Source organism: Equus caballus, chromosome 25 (assembly GCF_041296265.1).
Source record: "Equus caballus isolate H_3958 breed thoroughbred chromosome 25, TB-T2T, whole genome shotgun sequence".
Taxonomy (NCBI): Eukaryota; Metazoa; Chordata; class Mammalia; order Perissodactyla; family Equidae; genus Equus; species Equus caballus.
Genome location: NC_091708.1, coordinates 32,773,735 through 32,795,602, shown reverse-complemented (window position 1 = coordinate 32,795,602; position 21,868 = coordinate 32,773,735). Strand labels below are relative to the sequence as shown.

The following is a 21,868-nucleotide window of genomic DNA, read 5'->3' as shown; positions in this document are numbered from 1 at the left end:
GCAAGAGGGAGTAATTTTCACTGGGCAACTCTCTAGAAACACAAAACCCAAGCACCACATGCAGATCTACAACTCCTACAAAAATAAAAATCCTAATTTTCCCTCCCCACTCTAACAACTAAAAAAAAAAAAAAAAAAAACCTCTGAACTCCCCAGAGATGTACAGATAAAAAGATCTAAGTTTCTTAGATACATAAAACCTTCAGAAACCACAGCGCACAAACAATAATACACATATGCAAAACTCTCCCACTTTATACAGGCCCGTCCTGCCAACAAAAACAAGTGAGTGAAGCACACTCAGCTGCCTCCCCGACCCCACATGACCCCCTCCTCCCAGATCTCCCTTCTAGTCCTCCTTGGCTTAGAAGGCTCCGGCTCTGACTGCTCTCCCTGTGAGTGCACTCACCTTTCCAGGGCAGCTGCTCGCTGCAGCCTTTCCCGGAGTTAAGCTCACAGTTCTCAGTGTCCCCTAAGGCACTTTGCACACACTTCTGCTGCCACACTTAAGAGCACCATAGGGAGCTGAAACAAACAAGAAAGCAGCAAGCTGCCCTTCAGGAATGCAGAGTCCACTGTTGCCAGGGTTTCCAATTTCTTAATCCAGCTCTTTAATGCGAAATATCTTAGTTTTTAAAATATGATATTTCTGAGGTGGGGGAAGGGATTGAGTGCACAAGGGCACAAGCAAACGTTTTTAAGTTAAATGAACTGTTCTATATCTTGATTGTGGGAGTGGTTACACAAGTGTCAAAAAAACCAACAAACTGTAGACTGAAACTGGTGAAGTGTATTGTATGTAAATAGTAGCTTAAACAAAGGGAAGGGGGAAGCTAGAAACCAATTCAAAATTCCGTTAACTGGGCAGACAGAAGAAGACACATCCGTCAGCCAAATCTAGCCGCAGGCTTCCAGTTCACAGCCTCTGTGTTTATTTTAGTTACCTGTTTACCTGTCTGTCTCATTCCTTAGGACTATAAATTCTTAAAGGCCTGATCCATTTCCTAGCAAAGTGTCTGACAAAGTTAGTAAATCAATTATAGCCCTAGTCCTATCATTTACACCGTTGGCTGTGCAGACTCAGGCCAGTTACTTAACCACTCTGAGCTTTTGAGGGTTTTTTGGTAAAAGAAGGGCTAACACCTCCTTCATAGGCCTAAAGTGAGGATTAACAGAGAAGATGAATATCAGAGTGCCTTATAAAATCTAAGACTATGTCAGCATTTCAAGAGCTACTAGTCTCATGCCAACTACCAAGGTTAACTCAGAAAAGCTCCACTTGTGATTAAAGATTTTAGTATCTGTAGAAAAAATAAAGTTAGAGAAAATGAGGCTGAGTGGTCCTAAGAAAACCATTATATTCAAAGTCTACAAAAAGAAGTCAAGACTGGGATCTTTTATACCTATTACAATAAGAAAGGTCACTGTCAACAACTATTTACCTTAGATCCTGAGGTGAGTTCCTGAGATGGCGTCTCCAAGTTTAGCACAGGACCCCGCAGAGTTTATGCTCAATAAATGTCTGTTGAATGACTAAATGAGATGGATGTGTGGCTGATGATTATAAGGATGGTCACGATGAAGATGATGTTAGGACAAGAGGGGAAGGATGGCAAGAGATGAGCTGTTATTTGGAAGAAACTGCCTCTGGAGTTTTTTCTTCCTTCAACTCAGGTATCTCTACTCTCTCCAGATTCAATTCCAAAGTTAGATTCCAAAAGTCCAGGTCTGCATTTATGGCTTTGGCAGATTCTTCAGATATAGTAAGATTCTTAGGGCCACTGCCTGAGGGTTCAGGCTCTTCTGGAGGTTTCTTATCCTCTTTCTCTCTACCTTCTCCTCCTCCTTATCAGATTCAGAATCAGATTCAGACTCCCCTTCAGACTCAGATTCTGTATCCACCTCCTTCACCCACATTAATTCCTCTTTATTGTTTGTGTCTTCTTTCTCTTTCTTCAACTCATTGGCTTTATTTTGAAGGTTGTTTTGCACCTCTTTATAGGTATAGAACACTTCACTGAAATCTTTTTTAAAGGCCAAACTTCAATCCAGGAAAGGATCCATATCAATTGCAGCATCAGTGAGGTCTGAGGCCTGGTGTAAGACAGCATCCAATGTTCCTAGATTCATCTTTACCTCTGGTTCCAGGGACTTGCCTTCTTCCTCATCTATGGATGGAGACTCTCTCTCAGTTATTGCTAAAGCTTGAAACTTGAATAGCTTGTTAATTTCACTTTCACTGATTTTGATGAATTTAAAGCCCATCTGTTTTGCAGACTTTATGATTTTTTTAACTTCTTCATTGGCTTTAGGGAAACATGCACAATCACTCACAACATCCTCTCAAAGTTTCCACCAGGCTTTAAGAGCGGCTGGTTTTCATCCATCACCTCTTTTATCACTACCAAAGCACTGCTGTACTTGCCGCGCTTCTTTCAAAGCAAGGCAAGCGTTTTTTGCAATACAGTCAGCAAACTGGTCAAATACATACTTGGTGTAACACCTCCTCAATGCTTCAATTATACCCTGATCCAAGGGCTGAAGACAGCTAGTGCCTTCCAGAGGGAGAAACACAGTATTATCATTATATGCACCAAGAATAATGAGTCTGGGTGATTGGGACCTCTGTCCAAAACTAGCAACACTCTGATTCAAGATTTCTTTCTGCTAAATAACTCCGCGCTTGGATAAAACAATTATGAAACCAATCCAAAAAGAGGACAGCGGCTAATGTCAATTTGGGGTGTGATCAGCAGAAAACAGGAAGGCGTTTTTTATCTTTTTCCAGAAGACAAGTGGGATTAGGGTTTTTATAAAGGAGCAACGGTTTCATCATTTTGTCACCTGTGCACTGGCACTAAAAAATGAGGGAAATCCTGTGGTTTCCTCTAAGCTTTCCGGATTTTCGTCTTTCCCTAAAGTACGAGAAGGCATGCACTTCCCAAACAAGCTCATCTCCTCGGCGAGGAAGATCTGTTGAGGCACTTGGCCTCTAGCTCTGATCAGTTTGTGGAGTTGCTTGGAATACTTGGGTGCTGACTGGGCATTTAACGGTTCTTCCTCCCCCATCAGCCTCGAATTTCGCAGACTGTAGCGATTTCTAAACTTCTCAAACCATCCCTTGCTCGCAGGACACTGATCTGGGTTGCCTTTCCCAGTGGCTTCCACCAGTTGCTTGTAAATGCGTTTGGCCTGGCTGCAGACGGCCCTCAGCATCACAGGCCGCCCCGCTCTGGTCTGGTCCTCGACTCAGGTTAACTCAGTCTCCAGTGTTGGCACGTCTACGTCACGGAGAATGCACAGCACCCCGGAGCAGACGGGCGAAATACTCTCCAGGCTGGCCCTAATGACCCTGGTGTTTTGCTTCATGGTTCGCCCGGTTGACTCATTGACGCCAGAAAGGCGCCCCACGTCGGTTTACTCACGCCGTCTTCCAGCTTCTCGAGAATTTTCATCGTGTCTTCCAGAGGCATGCCACTTCGCCTCCTCTTGGTACGTGACCGGCCGGGCAGCGGGATGCCCATCGCCTCCGCCCCCCCGAGGTGGCCTCAGGGCTGCCCGAGCCTCAGCGGCCTCCAGCACCGCCGCTCTCGCCACAGCCCAGGGTCCGGCTGGAGAGCAGGAGGCCGCCCGCGAAGCCGTTCAACCTGGGGGATGTCCTCATTCTCACCACTCCGCTAGCGGGGCAGAGGACGAACCTTCGCTCTCTCTGCGAAACACGCAACCCAACCCGAGAGTCGGCCTGCGCGACCAACTGAGCGGCGCCCGCGATGACGCGCGAGCGCGACCCCTCACCCATTAGCGACCATCGGCTCGACCCTAACGGCCGCTGTCTCGCGAGGCTTGACAGCCCGCGAGCACGCGCAGCCCGCCAGCTCCGCATTGCTATTGGTGCGGCCCCAGCAGCTCGCAGCCACAGCCGAAACTCGGGAAAAGCAGGCTGCGCCGGGCAGATCTCGCGAGACTCAGGGAAGCTCGCCGGGAAGAGGGCCGAACCGACAGCCCGCGAGCCCCTGCGGGAGGGGCATGATGGCGGCCCAGGCGCTGGCGCTGCTGAGGGAGGTGTCGCGGCTGGAAGCGCCGCTGGAGGAGCTGCGCGCGCTTCAGTCGGTGCTGCAGTCAGTGCCGCTGAGCGAGCTCCGCGAGCAAGCGGCGGAACTGCACCTTGGGCCGCTTTTCTCGCTGCTCCACGAGAACCACAGGTGAGAGGACCCCGCGGCTTGAATGGGGGAGAGTGACATCCCCGAGCATGGACACCCGGGTGGCTGGGGTGACGGGGAAGGCTTTTGCCCAGTCGCAGTGAGGGTAGCGTATAGCTGAAATTCAGAGAGGGCAGGTCCCTGGGCCGAGAGGCTAGAGACAGGGTTCAAGTCCAGGTTCTGCGGTGTGCCCCTGGCCTCACTGCCCTCATCCTTGAAATAGGAATTGGAGGAGGAAGCAGGGTTGCCCATCTACAGGGAGGACGCCACAATCCTGTGTACACGCCTTTAGCTTTTCTCCCCCTCTTATGAAGGGGTACTATCCTGGCAGTCTGGCAAGATCCGTCAACATTTTTCATTCACTTGCCTTTTGATCCAGTAATTCTTGTAGAATCTTAACGTGCAGGTGTACTCCCACACAAATGCACCGCCTATGCAGGGATATCCGTAGCAGAAGGTGAAAGCAAGAAACTAGAAACAACCTAAATATCCATTAAAAGAGGATTCTAAATAAATTGTGACACATTAGTATGTAACTCTGTGCAGCGATTAGAAAAACTGAGATAGATCTATATATGTGGCCATGGCAAGATCTCTAATATATGTTGTTGAATGAAAAAAAATCGTGTGAGTTTATGATCCCATTACGTGTAATTTTTAAAAAGGATTACACTCTTCCCCTCAAACTCACAGTGGCTAGTATAACATTGGGAATATCTGAAAGGTACAGCAGGAACTATTAATATGGAAGTGGGACTTAGAATGGTAGGATGGCAACTTTTACTTTTCATTTTATGCACATTTGTGATATTTGGTTAAGAAACACTTTGTATTTGATCATCTGATAATGTAAAAGGGTTTAAAATGTTTGTGATCCAGAAATTTAAAAGTGACCTTTCTGCTTGAAAAGGATGAGTCATTGAATCAACACTGGATGATTTCGGAAGGCTCTCTTGGCTCTAGCCTAAGATTCCTCCCTTTTTCATACTTGTTCTCCCGTCATTAAATCCATCAGGTAACATTATTGAGGTCTGTCTATGAAATATCCCTTATTTGTTCACTTTCATTGAGTCCTTCATTTTCTCCCTCTTGCTAGGTCTATTGCATTGTCTGACTTCTTATTACCTCAAAGCTTCCTTTCTAGCATGTCCTTGCTATGCCACAACCACAGTGAACTTCTCAGGTCACTTGGCTCACATCTTTTCCGTGGTTTCCCATTGCCTACAGTGTAAAATCATGACTTCTTAGTCTGGTATTTGGACCTTTACAGCATATTTCCACCCTACTTTTCCAGCCTCAACTTTTCCCTCCACTCCTATTCATGTGTTTCATCTCCTCCAGATACCAGGTGGCACCACTCACTTTCTCTTGAGCATGACTTGGCACTTTCCTAACTTTAGTCATGCCAGTCCTTCTAACTGAAATGCCCTCCCCTCTCTCCAAATCTGACCATCCTTTAAGGCCCAGGTGAGGGGCCATCCACTGCATATAGTCTTTCTTAGTCACTTAAGTGACTGGTCCTCAGATCTTCTGAGGGACATTATCATAACTTCGGTTAATGATGCTTTACACTATTGCCATATATTATAGCTCCAAATGTATTTATTTCTAGTTTGTAAATTCTTTGAAGGCAGGGGCCATATTTTGTTCATCTCTGCAACCCTCCTAGGGTGCAACACATAATACAATATAAGCTAAATAAAAGATTAGACTCATAAATTTTAGAGAGGCCTAGTCCAACCACTTTATCTTATAGATGAAGAGACTTTCAAGGCTCATATCATAAGTTAACACCAGGGATGCAGTAGGAACTGAAACGAAGAGGAGTCTTAAGAATAAGTTCTGTGGGGGAGATGGTTTGCTGAATGAAGGAGCAGTGCTCTAGCAAACAATCTTAATGAAAATTTAAAGGCAGGGTACTTCAGAACTGGCTACATAGTAGATACAAACTGCAGTTTGTGGGAATAATTCTTCTCTGGATAGTAGATTGGCAGTCTCCAGATACATTGCTGTTATCCTGGTTAAAGCACACAGGTTGCTATATATTAGTTCAAGGTCTGGTCTAATAGGTGTGAATCTACAATCTCGACAGGAGTTCCTGTGAGGGAAAGTATGTCCTAAGATTACTGCTTTACAACACGGAAGTCAAACAAGACTGATTGTAAGTTATTAACTCTTTGGCTTCTTGGTACCAAAGGGCCACATGCGACTTGAAATTTGTGCACTACACAGTTTAACCTACCATTGCTTTTTCTTAAAACAGCTTTATTGAGATATAATTTACATAAAATAAATTGTGCATAATAAAATGTACAATTTAACGAGTTTTGACACATATATACCCATGAAACCATCACCACAATCAAGATAGCAAAGATATCTCTCACCCCCAGAAGTTTCCTCATGCCTCTTAGTGATCCCTCCCTGCCTCAGCCAGGCAACCAGTGATCTGCTTTCTATCGCTATCGATGAGTTTGCCTTTATTTTTTAGAGTTTTATATAAGTAGAATCATACAATATATACTCTTTTTTTTTGGTTTCTTTCACTCAGCATAATTTTAAGTATTATCCATGTGGTGTGAATGAATACTTCATTCCTTTTTATTGCTGAGTAGTCATCCATTGTATGGATGTACCACAATTTGTTTATCAGTTCACCTGTTGATGAACATTTGCATTGTCTCCAGTTTGGGTATATTACAGATAACACTGCTATGAACATTTATGTACAAGTCTTGACATAGACATATTCTTTCTTTTCTCTTTGAGTAAATACCTAGGAGTGGAATGGCTGGATCATATGGTAGGTGTACGTTTAACTTTTAAGAAACTGCCAAACTGTTTTCCAAAGTGATTCTACCATTGTACATTCCCACCAGCAGTGTATGAGAGTGGATTATAAACGTAAATATAAAACCTAAAATTATAAAACTTCTAGAAGAAAACTTTAGAAAAAGTTTTTGTGACCTTGGGTTAAACAAAGATTTCTTTGATGTGACACCAAATGCATGATGCGTAGAAGAACAAATGGATAAAGTGGACTTCATCAAAATTAAACATTCTGCTCTTCCAGGGTCACAGTTAAGAGAATGAAAAGGCAAGTCACAAATGGAGAAAAATCTTTGCAAAGAATATTTCTGATAAAGGACTGGTATTCAGAATACATAAAGAACTCTCAAAACTCAACAACAAGAAAGGAACCCAACTTAAAAATGGGCAAAATATTTGAAAAAGAAGATATATGGCTGACAAATAAGCACGTGAAAAGATACTCAACATCATTAGTCATTAGGGAAATGCAAATTACAATCACATTGAGATTCTACTATATAGCTATTAGAATGGCTAAAACAAACTAAAATCACCAAAGCAACTCAAGCGTTCATCAGTGGATGAATGGATAAACAAAATGTGTTATATACATATAACGGAATATTATTCAGCCTTAAAAGGGAAGGGAATTCTGACGTGTGCTACAACATGGATGAACTTTGAAGACATTATACTAAGTGAAATAAGCCAGACACAAAAGGACAAATGCTGTATGATTCCACTTGTATGAGGTGCATAGAGTAGACAAATTCCTATAGATAGAAAGTAGAATGGTGGTTGCTACCCGCTGAGGGAAGGGGAGAATGAGGAGTTAGTTTTTAATGGATACAGAGTTTCAGTTTGGGAAAATGAAAAAGGTTGTTGGAGATGGATGGTGGTGATGGTTGCACAACTGTGTGAATGCACTTAATGCCACTGAGCTGTTTGCTTACAAATGGTTAAAATGGTAAATTTTATGATATGTACAATTGCAGTTTTTTAAAAGAGGAAAGGAAACATGTACCCATTAACAGTAACTCTCCATTCCCCCTCTTATCCCCTCCTCCAGCCCCTCGCAACCAGGAATCTGCTTTCTGTCTTTATGGATTTGTCTATTCTGGACATTTCATATAAATGGAATCATCATCGAAAGGAACACTTTTGCCTCTGGGTTCTTTCACTTCACATATTTTCAAGGTTCATCCATGTTGTAGCATGTATCAGTACTTCATTCCTTTTTATGATTGAATAATATTCCATTGTATGGATATGCCACATTTTGCATTTATTAATTGATGGACATTTGGGTCGTTTCCACTGCTATGAACATTTGTGTACAAATTTTTGTGTGGACATATGTTTTCAATTGTCTTGGGTATAAGAACATTCTTAATTACTCCTTTAGGCTCAGTTATGCAAAGTACAATCCTTAAATTAAAAGGATATGTTCCTTTTTAAGACTTTTGCTGTGTATTGCTTAATCACCTTTTAGAAATGTGTACCAATTTAATTGCATACTCTTATTAGCGGTATGTGAGTGCCCATTTACTTGTACTGCCTATTAAGAGATGAGGAAGTTACTCTTGAAACACCTTCTGTATCTACATCTGGTAGTCAAGTTCTGATTAATTTAGTTCTTTAATAGCTGTTGAATCTTTTCCCTCTTCTCCATCCCCACTGCTACTCGCCTGTTTTATTCCTTCATCACTTCTCATTGTCAACAGTGTCTTCTTTTTTTTGTTTAAAGGTTGACCCCCTGAGCTAACATCTGTTGCCAATCTTTGTTTTTTTTCTTCTTCTCCCCAAAGCCCCCCAGTACATAGCTATATATTCTAGTTGTGGGTCCTTCTGGTTGTGCTATGTGGGACGCTGCCTCAGCATGGCTTGATAAGCAGTGCTGTGTCCACACCCAGGATCCGAACTGACGAAACCCTGGGCCACCTAAGCGGAGCGTGCAAACTTAACCACTTGGCCACGGGTCCGGCCCCTCAATGATGCCTTCTAACTGAAAATTCTTTCTCTAACACTGATGCAGAGTGATTTCTATAAGTCAGATCTCATCATGTTACTTCTGTGCTCTAAAACTGCTTCATGGCTTGTCATTGCCTTCTGGAAAAAGGCTAAGTTCCATTGCGGGACATAAAAGACCTATCAAAATCTGGCTTCTGGGCGTCTTTCCTGTTTTATGTCTTGCTGTTCATCTCCCGCCTTTTACCTCCTCCCCACCTCTCTCCCCTTCTGACCTAGTCATACCAAGCTACTTGTGGTTCCTTGAATGCATAACACTATCTCATTCCTCTCTGCCGTTTCGTGTGCTGCTACCCCCTCTTCCTAGAACAGGTACTGTCTTCTCTGAGATAACTCTCACCTTTTCTTAAAGTTTATCTCAGGTGTTACCCCTCTGAGAGACCTTCTCTGTACTGTCTTCTTATTTGAGCTCCCACAGCTTCCAGCCCGAACCTATAGCATTTATCTACCTGGATTATAGTTGCCTTTCTGTTTTTCCATATCTTCCATTAGACTGAGCTCTTTGAGGCTAGAGAATATATCTTATCCTTCTTTGTAGCCTCAGCACAGGCATGGCACTAATAGGTACTTAGTAAATTATTTAATAAATTAGTAGAAGCTAGTGTTTCAAAGGGAAGTCTGTGTGGAAGGGATCCTCACTGAGCTAAGTGGCAGATATTCTTAGCTTGTTACTTCCTACCTGGCAAGACATGAACTAATGAGAGCTATGGTGCCTCCTTTAGGGAACAGACTGCTTTGTGTGTATCCATTCTGGAGAAATTGCTCCAAGCTGTGGAGCCAGTTCACGTGGCCCGGAACCTCAAGGGTGACCTGCAGAGGGGGCTCACCCACCCCAGTGATTCTGTGAAAATCCTCACTCTGTCCCAGGTATGACATTTTACCAGCACGTAATAAAGGAACTGACATTTAGTGACTGCTTGCTCTGGACCAGGCTCTATGCTGTATACCAAAGAAAAAGCGATAAGGAAAATATGATCTCTCTGTCTCTAGGGAGTGTCGAGGCTATTCTAATGTTCATGGCTAACCCTACCTGAGGGGATACAAGCTAAAGTAAGAATTCCACTAAGTACCGTCTGAGTCATTCATTCATCAAATACTGACTGAGTTCCTTTTACATGCCAGGCATTGTATCATATACTGTTAGTGCCACCAAGATAAATAAAGTGTATGTCTTTCCTTCAAGGAACCCCAAGTCTAGAGGAAAAGATTGCCATGTTAAGTCTTATAGCGGCATGAACGAAGTACTATTGTGAAGGTCACTAAACCAACCAATTAAGACAGTAACTCTTATCACCCTGGTAACCAGAATATCCTACTAAGATTTGGGTGAAGAGCTGCTGCTGAGGATTAATCTTTTTGAAATGTTAGGAGCTGAGCAGTTAGTTATCCAGTACATATTCAACTACTGTTTTTCCTTTTCTCCTCTAAATTGTTTATTCAACAAAAAGGCGAAACTATCGATTTATTCATTGATCATTTATGTGCCAGATGGTGTAGTAGGTGCTTTACCTATTTAGTCTCATTTAATCTTCATTACTGTCTTGCAGTTAAGTATTATAATCCCATTTTATTGACAAATATTAGGCTCAAAGAAGTTATTTAATTTGCCCAAGGTCAATGTAGCTAAAAATTGACAGAACTAGGATTTATATTGTTTTCACTCACTGAAGTGTCTCAACTCTTTACCCACCTTTTTTTTTTCTTTCCTTTCAAAGATGTTACTAGACGATATGTGTGTTTAGCTTTAATGAATTTGGGTCATTTGGAATTTCTAATGACTTGTCTTAAAGCTGTAATCAGTAACTCCTAAAATAACTGCATGCTAAGGAAATTTGACCATTGTGTGTTCATGTGTTGCCCTACCTTGGAAGAGTATTTCTGATTTTTTCTTTCTTTCAGGTTGGAAGAATTGTTGAAAATTCTGATGCTGTTACTGAGATTCTAAATAATGCTGAATTACTAAAACAAGTCGTTTATTGTATTGGTGGAGAGAATCTATCTGTAGCTAAAGCGGTAAGTCAGCTAGAGCCATCAGCTTAAACGCGCAGAGATATTGGTGTCCTAAAAGGCAAGGAAGGGCCTTCTGGATTGAGAGGTAAAGGTTTAAATGGATGATCTGTGTAATTGAATTTGCTACCACAGATATATGGTATCAAATAAATAAATGATGTCACATAAATACTAATAAAACCCTTCTGTTTTCTAGAAGACACATATCTGAATTATCCATCATAGGGCTTACAATGGGTTGCTTGATAGGAAACAAAACTTACATAATCTGTTTTCTGTTGGGAATAATATGTATCTTTTCCAATTATAAATAATAATAGCTAAAATGTAATGAATGCTCATTGGGCAAGGGGCATTCCATGCACTAATTTTCACATCAGTCTTATGAAGTAGATATTAATACTCTATATTTTTATGACTTAGAGATCTTTTCTTTCCTCATAAGGCCATTAAATCCCTGTCAAGAATATCACTGACCCAAGCTGGACTGGAGGCTTTATTTGAAAGCAATCTGCTGGATGATTTGAAAAATGTAATGAAAACAAATGACATTGTTCGATACAGGGTGTATGAGGTAAGACTAAAAGCACAGTTTCTGATGCCTACAATTCAGGATGCAGTCAAGCTTGCATTGGAAGGAAGATGGCTTGTTTAACATGCATTTATTGAATACATAGTCTGTGTTAGGCCCTATACCACGTGCTGGAGATATAGTGATGAACTCCCAGCCTAGTGTGAGACAGATAAGAAATGTTTACACTGCACTGTAAGTGCTATAACAGAGGAGATACCATTGGAACTGGACTTTGAAAAAATTAGTTGTAGTAGTTGTAAGAAGAAATGGCTCTCATTCGCACGAGCTTTGTACTGAGCGCTGTGCTAAATCCTCACAGATGTCATCTTCAGTTTTCACAGTAAACCCTATACATCATTATCATTAACCTCACTGTTGATGGAGTAGTTGACCTCAGGCCACACAGTTGATAGGCTACGTATTCAAAATGGAACCCTCTACAGTCTAATTCTCGCTTCAAAACACTCGTACTTTTCATGTCTTGATACCACACTGTTCTGGTTCTCCTTCTGCCTCTAGCTGTTTCTTCCCAGTCTCCTGGCTCATTATCCTCTATGGAACTTGTAATGGTTGGAGTTTGTGAAGGTGAAGTCCTGAGCCCTGTTCTCACTGTACTCTGTATTCGTTCCTAGGCAGTATCATTCATCCTCTGATTTCACTTCCCACCTGTAATGGTGATGACTCTCAAACATAAACTCCGTCCCAGACCTCTCTTCTGAGCTCAGAGCCTTGGGTCCAACTGCTTATTCACTCTCTCCCCATTGGACATATTCTGGGCCCCTCACACTCATTAAAACCAAACTCCTGATCTTTTCTACCTGCCTCCTGCCCCTAATAAAAAACAGCAGCAACAAAGTGGCCCTGTCCCACAGTCCTCATGGTTGGATATTAGACTCAAGCTCATTCTCTGTGGGGCTTTGTTCTCCCTACCACTTATCTATTCAGTCATCACGTCATGTTGGTTTTACTTAAACCCATGCATTTCTCTTCCTTGGTATAGCCACCAACATCCTAGTCTTAGCTACCAGTATCTCTCACGTGCACTGCTGTATTTGCATCCAAACTGGAGTCCTTATTTTGTCACCACTAGTCTGTCTTCACATGCAGTCCGAATGATCTTTTAAAAATCTAAATCTGGGGGCTGGCCCCGTGGCCGAGTGGTTAAGTTCGTGCACTCCGCAGCAGGTGGCCCAGTGTTTCGTTAGTTCGAATCCTGGGCGCGGACATGGCACTGCCCATCAGACCACGCTGAGGCAGCGTCCCACATGCCACAACTAGAAGAACCCACAACGAAGAATACACAACTATGTACCGGGGGGCTTTGGGGAGAAAAAGGAAAAAATAAAATCTTTAAAAAAAAAAAAAAAAATCTAAAATCTGATTCCGTCATACCTGTGCTTAAAATCCTTCAGTGTCCTATATCTTTCAGTAAGCCCTCAGGATGTGCCTGTGAATGATTGACTGATAGAATGTATGCATGAATGAATGAATGAATGATTTTTACAATCTGTCGGTTATTGCTGATTCAGGCTTTTGCACTCTAATTGATGATTTTTTTTTTTAAGCGCAGATACACCTAGATATAATGGAGTGTTTCTGTGTCAAAGTAATTTCTTATGTGTTTGATAAAGTTTTCCTACTTGTGGAGACAAACAATGGATTTTTTAAAATGCAATTATGTAAACTCCAACATTTAACTTAAAATGAGATCTGACAAGTTTGGGGCTGTTTTGACCTTTCTGCTTTTTCTGTTCTTTTCTTTCAGCTAATTGTGGAAATTTCTTCTGTGTCACCAGAATCTTTAAACTACTGTGCCACCAGTGGACTGGTGACCCAGCTCCTCAGAGAGCTGACTGGCGAGGATGTGCTAGTCAGGTATGTTTTCTGAGAGAGTTCTTAAAGCAAAAAGTCCTCTTCTGGAGGGCCAGGAAACAACCTCGGGACTCAGTGTGATCTTCCCTACTAGAGCCTATGCCCAGGTTGCAATCTCATGACTCATGTATGTCCTGAAGAAGCTTATATTGTGACAGCATACTAGAACTTAGCAAAACCCCGCATGACAATCCAGCTGCTTTTGAATAACTGCGTTCCCTGTCCTTAGGCATGTGTGGTCTTAAAAAGTTACAATCACATGGTGATGCCATTTTGTATTACTTACTGTGTTAATGTACACATTGTTTGGTCTTGGTTTGTTGTTAAATAATAGCACTGTGGCATGATGGACAAAAAGTGACTTTTTTTTTTTTTTGAGGAACATTAGCCCTGAGCTAACTACTGCCAATCCTCCTCTTTTTGCTGAGGAAGACTGGCCCTGAGCTAACATCCATGGCCATCTTCCTCTGAAACGTGACTTTTGAAAATGAGCAAGACTTGGACTTGAGTTCCTCTCTGCTACTTATTAGCTATTTGACCTTGGACAAATTATTGTAACCTTTCTGCACTTAAGTCTCCTCTCTCCTAAATGGGACAATGACAACTGTAAAGAAGATAATATGAGGATTACGTGATTGACCCCATAGAGACCAAGACAATGGTTGACATAGGTCCTCAAAGAAATGTTAATTCCAGTCTCCTCCCTCCCAGCCCCCTACTCACTAAGTCCCCTTTACTATCTGCCAAAAGTTTCTTTATTGATATTCCACAATTTACTAATACATCCTCACTGTTGAACACTTAGTTTGCTTCAAGTATTTTCCTCTTATAATACCACCATAGTTACCATCTTTGTGTACATAGGTTTTGTTATCCCTGTCTTAAATGATTTTCTGATCGTCCTATGTTCATTAAATGTGACTGAATTTGTTAATCTCAGATGCACAAATCAGTCACCAGTTACACTGTTTCAAAGCAGTCCTAATAAGGGAATTAATTTTGTTAATTTTTTTTAGCTTTGTATCAGATTTTGTGACATAGAAAAAAAAGCTTGCAAATAGTCAGTTAAAATACCTTAGGACCAACTATAAAAATACTTTTTTTAGTTAATTGGGGAAATTTGATCATGGTTAGGTATTAGATGATACCAAAGAATTATTATTAATTTTTTTAATATGTGGAAAAGGCATTATAATTATGTGAGAAAAACTTCGTGTTTTTTAGAGATGCACGCTGACATATGTGGGGGTAAATTACAAGATGACTAGAATTTGCTTTAAAACAATTCAGAAAAAAATGGGGAAAAAAGATTAAAGCAAAATCTTGATAGCTATACAATCAGGATTATAGGTACATTGGGGCTTACTGTACTGTCCTTTTTACTCTTGTATATGTTTGACATTTCAAAATAAAACAAAGCTTAAAAAGATTTCCTAGGAAGTAACTATGTTATAATGGAAATAATAATGAGCCTCAAGTCAGAAGGGCAAGATTTAGGTCTAAACTCTGCCTTTTAATAACAACGTGATTCTGGACAAGACACTGCAATTTTCTCATCCTTCTGTCCTCATCTGAAAAGTAGAGCCAGGATCACTGACCTTTCAGATTTGATGGAAAGAATTAAATAGGATAACCTATGTGAAAGCAGTTTATAAAGTATGCTAATCCTATGCAAAATCTTGGCATCTCAGAGCAACCTGTATAGAGACGGTGACATCGCTGGCAAGTACTCATCATGGACGACAGTACCTTGCTCAAGAAGGAGTAATTGATCAGATTTCTAATATAATTGTTGGGGCAGATTCAGACCCTTTCTCTAGCTTCTATTTGCCAGGTAAGAAATATTGATGCCTGTGGAAATGATGGTGCATGTTTTGTTTCTGAGTTATCTCTGACAGGGGTGGCCAGGGATTGTTTTCTTGAGAGCTGCTTCCCTTGAGATAATACCCATAGCCCCTTAATGAGGTAGACTCTATTGCCCTGGAAGCTATGAACTGTTGATTGTCATTTTCTGGAAGTATTGCTACTTAGAGCATTAGGATGGTTTCCTTTCAACCTCAGCCAAAAGAAAAATAAAAGTACTAGTCACAACATTTACAGTACATTTCACAGATTCATCAAACTTCTGAGTTGGAATCTTTATTAATATAAGATCTACTCCAGCCGTTCTCTTCTAGGACATGGTTGATTCGTTTTTCTTGAGCACTTCCAGAATTTGGAGATTTATTCCTTCCTTAGGTAGCTTAGCTTATTTCATTGATGAACATCTCTGTCTAAAAATTTCTTCCTAATAATAACTCCAAACTTGCCTTCCTGTGATTTCTTTGTTCTCCCTCTTGCATATGACAGTGCTTCAGCATTTGGACCCAGCTCCATTAACACCTTGGGTTTTCTGTTCTCTCAGGACCAAACATCACAGGTCCTTCTTATTAAGTCTGTCTGATTTCCAGGGAATACAGTGCCATAACCTTTTTCCTCTTTCTGGCCTGTAGTTTATTATTGTCCCTATGAAAACATAGGGCCCACAATTTATGCTGTCTTCCTCCTCTATATTTTTAATATATTAAAATTTAAAATAATCTATTTTTAATATATTTTAATATTTTTAGGATTTGTGAAGTTTTTTGGAAACCTGGCTATCATGGATAGTCCTCAACAGGTCTGTGAGCGTTATCCTGCCTTTGTGGAAAAAGTCTTTGAAATGACAGAAAGTCAGGACCCCACCATGGTTGGTGTAGCAGTGGACACAATTGGAATCCTGGGATCCAATGTTGAAGGAAAACAGGTGTTACAGAAAACAGGTTGGTGTGATTTGTTTTGGCTTTCTTTAGGGATATCTTCATTTTTGACAAGGATTTAAGATCATTAGCTAGTACATTAACTGTATCATAAAAACTGGTTTTTACAAGTGGCAGTCTTTTTACCATAATCTTAGACTCCTCCCTAAAAGTCTCATGATTATTACTGAAATTTTGTTTTTTGACTTGACTGGCCCACACACTCTTTCTCTTCTCCGTCTGCCTTATGTAGTATTCATGGTACAAAGACCAAGGGCTGGAGTCAGAAAGACCTGGATTCATGTCCCAGTTCTAACACTCACCTAGCTTTTTGAACTTCATTTACTCACTTCACTACTCTAGGCCTCATTTTCCTCATTTATAAAAAGAGTCTAACGACTACTCAGGGTTGCTGTGAATATTTAATGAAAAGACACATTTGTTTCATATTTGTAATATCAAGAAAGGAAAAGAAATGAAAATTTGTTATAAGATTTTATGTTAAGAGTGATACTTTTGTGGCACATCCATGAGTATCTTGAAAGCACTGTGAATTCTACACGAAAAATAATAAATGCAGCACTGTTGAAACCCTGTGAGGTATATGCTGAAAGTGAACATGCTGTTGTGTATCACAACTTGTATCCTCATCACACGTTCTTTTCTAACTGCTTTTGCCTATGACATTTCCTCCTATGATCCTGCCAAGAACACACTATTGTCGTTCTCATTTTACAGATAAGGTAGCTGCAACTCAGAGAAGTTAAGAAAATTTTCTAAGATCATACAGACTTTGGGCAGCTGCCACTCAAACCCAGGTCCTTTGATTCCAAATCCCCTGCACTTTGACTTATATATGCTGTGTTGCGTGTGACTCTGTGTTTTAGGACTGTCACTTGGTCTCTAACTACATATTTATTTTTATGTTGGTTTTGGTTGATAGGGGTCATAGTATACGAAAGCATACTTTAAAAAATCTCATTGTTGGGGCTGGCCCCGTGGCCGAGTGGTTAAGTTCGCGCGCTCCGCAGCAGGAGGCCCAGTGTTTAGTTGGTTCGAATCCTGGGCGCGGACATGGCACTGCTCATCAAACCACGCTGAGGCAGTGTCCCACATGCCGCAACTAGAAGGACGCACAACAAAGAATATACAACTATGTACTGGGGGGCTTTGGGGAGAAAAAGGAAAAAAATAAAATCTTTAAAAAAAAAAAATCTCATTGTTCACTTAGGATGGGTATCATTTTTTTATAAAACAGAAAATAGCAAGTATTGACAAGCATGTGAGAAATTGGAACCCTTGTGCATATCTGATAGGAATATAAAATGGTGTAGCCACTGTGGAAAACAGTTATGATGGTTCCTCAAAAAATTAAACGTAGAATTGCCATACGATCCAGCAAGACCACTTCTAGGTATATCCCCAAAATAATTGAAAGCAGGGACTCAAACAGATATTTGTACACCTGTGTTCATTCACAATAGCCAAAAAGGGTAGAAACAACCCAAGTGTTCATTGAATGGATGAATGGATGAGCAAAACGTGGCGTATACATACAATGGAATATTATTCAGCATTAAAAACAAATGAAATTCTCGTACATGCTGCAACATGGAGTAATCTTAAAGACATTATGTTAAGTGAAATAATCCAGATGGAACAGGACAAATATTGTATGATTCCAACTATCTGAGATACCTAGAATAGTCAAATACACAGAGACAGAAAGTAGAAGAGTAGTCACCAGCAGGTGGAGATGGGGGAATGGAGAGTTCTGGAGATAGATGGTGGTGATGGTTGCACAATGTGAATGTACTTAGTACCACTCAACTGCATGCTTAAAAATGGTTAAAATGGTCGATTTTATGTTATGTGTATTTTACCACAATAAAAAATCTCTCATTATCCTTCAAAGGAACTCGCTTTGAACGCTTGCTCGTGAAAATAGGATATCAAGCGAAAAATGCCTCAACAGAACTCAAAATTAGGTGTTTGGATGCACTTTCATCACTTCTTTATTTACCAGTAAGTAGATTGGGAAATTAATGAAGGACAGAGGGATACGTTTGGGAGAATAAATCTGTGTGAATCAGTATATCACTAGTTAACATACATGTTGACCAAATGCCATCTTTCTCACTCTTAGTAAAAGAAGATAACCATCATTCTATATGACTAGTGACATTTTTCAAAGTTAAAGTGGAATCATAGAGTATTAGAACTGGAGAGGATCCTAGAGATTGCTTAATTAACTCCGTGAAAAAAAAATTGGGAAAGTATAGGCTGGGTTTGGGGACGATTGCTCCTGACTTGGCAGAGATCACACAGTGAGTTAATGACAGAGTGCCAGCAGAACCCAGGTTTCCTGACTTCTAGATGTCTTGAGGTTTCCTTTTCTGTCCTGTAGCCTGAGCAGCAGACTGATGACCTCCTGAGGATGACAGAATCCTGGTTTTCTTCTTTGTCTCGGGACCCGCTGGAGCTCTTCCGTGGCATCAGTAATCAACCCTTCCCTGATCTACGCTGTGCTGCCTTAAAAGTGTTCACGGTAGGCATCCTCTTCTTTTCCACAGGTCCTTCTGGGACTCTGCCAGTTCAACATGTGAGTACTTACAATGAGCCAGTACCTCTGCCATGCCCCGGGGATACACAAGTGCTGCTATTAGTATAGACTAATGAGGGAGACAGATGTGTACATGGTATTAGGTATTATAAACTGTATTAGTAAAAGGTATTAGCTGCTGTGGCAGCAGTTTGAACAGGATGCTATGGGATCACAGAATTAATTCCAGATTCCTTCTCTGCCATCGGGCAAACCCTTATTGACCAGCCCTGGTCATCTTCCTGAGCCTTATTTCCTTTTCCTGCCATTCCCCTTCTGGCACTTAATGTTCTAGTGATACCAACCTGCTTGCTTTATATCTCTGGACCCCTGTGTGCCCTCTACCTTCAGGCAATAAATATAATTGTAGAGTTAATTATATAATTACAGTTGTGGTGAGAAGAATACCTCTGTGTTCTATTTATTACATTATGTTGAAAATGTTTATTTATTGACCTGTTAAACAGTTTCTTAAGAATACGAACCATATCTGATTTATCTTGGTAGCTCCCACACTTACCTGGTGCCTGGGCTCATGGAAATACAATAATGACTTTAGTAATCGTAATAATGGGATTTCAGGCAGCATGCTTGGCCTAGAGAGGGAGGGAACAAGGAGAATGGAGGCGACAAGAGACGGGAGGCGTCCTGCAGGATGTGATACCTGATCTGGGTCTTGAAGGATACAGGATTCCCATCAACTTCAAAAATGTTTCTACACTGCTTTACCCTTGTCAGTAGTCACTGTGGTAGTCCTTTTGGCTCCTGCATTGCTATTCCCGTTGTTACTTTATTTTTTTTCCACTCTTCTACCTTCTGCTCCACTTAGTTGGCCACAGCTGTAGAGATAATTTTTGATTTACTGGTTGGGATGGCTATTTTTATTTCAGCCCACCCTTCATCCTCAACTTGGTAACTAAGCTGGTGTTTCTGGAACTTTAAGATCTTGTTAAAATGTAGATTCTGAGTCACTGGTTCTGCAGTGGAGCCTGGGATCCTGAATTTCTCACAAGCTCCCAGGTGACGCTGATACTGCTGGTCTGCCGAACACATTTGGAGAGGAAGAGCCTAGGCTCTAAATGGGATTATTCCTTGTTCATAAAATGTAGTGGTGAGGTTTTAAAAAATATAAAAGTGGTTTATTCACCATTTTAAAATTGGAGAAAGATTGAGAAGTAGAAATTTTAAAATCACATAAAGTCATACCTGTTTGGTGTATTTCCTTTTAATATTAGTGTCAGTATTTATTAATTTATTTATTTATTGGTGAACTATCTCAAACATATAGTCATACCTTGCTTCCTCTGCCCAATCCCATTCCCCCCCCCCCCCCCCCCGGATATAATCACTGTTATGAGTTCAGGGGTTACAACCCCACAAATGATTTAATACTTTTACTACATGTGTATATATCCTTAAAACAAATTACAGTCTTTTACGTATTCTTAAACTTTGTAAATGGTATCATGCCATTCACATCATTCTACAATTTTCTTTCTCTCTTCAACATTATGTTTTTAAGATTTATACTGAGAGAAGCCATTAGAAAGTCATTAGTATTTCATTGTATAGCCACAGTATATCATTCTTCTGTAAATGAAGATTTAAATAATTTCTATTACAAAGGATGCTATAATGAACATTCTCAAAAATATCATCTTGTGCACATGTATGAGAATTTCTTTACGGTAGTCTTTTATTTTCTAGTTTTTGTTTTATTTTTCCACTGTTGTAATATAATTGGGATCTACTTTTTTCATATACAGATTTACTTATTCTTTATAAATGTTATTCTTAATTTTTATTTAATTTTTTATGGCTATATACCATAATTTAATTACCCATCCCCCCACTATTAGACATTTATATTGTGACTTTCATACTATATTGAACATCTTTGTATACAAAGATTTTTTAATATTTAGATTATTGTTAGATTCCCAGGAGGGCATTTACTGAGGCAAAAAGTAACATTTTTAAGGTTCATGTTGCCAAATTTCTTTCTAGGGACTGTGCCATCCCACTAGCAAACTTAACTTTTTAAGGCTCAGAGAAATTGAGTTCTTTCTATCTTCCGTTTTAGGCCATTGCAGACCAACCCTGGGCTCAGAAACTTATGTTTAATAGTCCAGGTTTTGTAGAATATGTGATGGACCGGTCCGTGGAGCGTGACAAAGCTTCAAAGGATGCCAAATATGAACTGGTGAAAGCACTTGCCAATTCCAAGACAATTGCAGAAATCTTTGGGAACCCAAATTATTTGAGGCTCAGAACTTACCTGAGCGAAGGTCCATACTATGTGAAACCTATTTCCACAACAGCAGTGGAAGGAGCCGAATGATTGCTTCCGGAGTCTAGACCTCTTTTTTTTTTTTTACCAAACCTTCTCCTAAGCCATTTGACTCCATCTGTAATTTACAAAACAGAGACTTCCCTCCCCCCAGAATTATCATGGAGCATCTAATGTAATTTTATCACCAATATTTGTTGTGTTTCTACATTGAAGTACAGTCTGAAACCAGGAAAGGAGGCACACTTGGTCAGAATTGAACCAAATGCTTTTCAGATTCCTTTGACTGCCTTAATCTTTGCAAGAAGATGGAAGTTTTGTTCTCCTCCCAGAACATTTCCATGAACTTACTGTCTTATTTTAAAATCTGCTTCAACTGAAATAGAACCAGGTTGTTTCTGAATTCTCTTCACCACCCTTTTTTTGTTCTTTTTTGGTCCTTTTCCCCCTTCTGATGCCACTTTCAAAGTCTTGGATATAAATATTATTTGAAAAACAAGTAATATGGAATCTTAAAATTATGTTCTTCATACTAAGAATAAATGCTTTTAATAAGGTCTCTTCTGATTTTTTTGTTACTATTATTCCTTTGAAAAACAGTAAATAAACCTTTTAAAAATGTTTCTGGTGTTCTTTGATGCTTTTTTGCTGTTTATCTATGAATTTTACTCTATAGTGGTTTTGGAGGAGGAGGAGTAATAGTAT

The 21,868-nt window shown here is 40.4% G+C and overlaps 1 protein-coding gene across 1 annotated transcript; it reads left to right on the top strand.

Moving 5' to 3' along the window:
- Nucleotides 1-3,123: 3,123 nt before the first annotated feature.
- Nucleotides 3,124-21,784, top strand: PSMD5 (proteasome 26S subunit, non-ATPase 5). Its single transcript, XM_001501657.6, has 10 exons — nt 3,124-4,202; nt 9,761-9,905; nt 10,938-11,051; nt 11,494-11,622; nt 13,388-13,497; nt 15,186-15,328; nt 16,104-16,295; nt 18,187-18,296; nt 18,679-18,819; nt 20,957-21,784. Exons 1-10 carry the CDS (start codon nt 4,027-4,029, stop codon nt 21,212-21,214), a joined length of 1,518 nt encoding a protein of 505 aa, XP_001501707.4. The 5' UTR covers nt 3,124-4,026; the 3' UTR covers nt 21,215-21,784.
- The last annotated feature ends 84 nt before the right edge of the window (nt 21,785-21,868 follow it).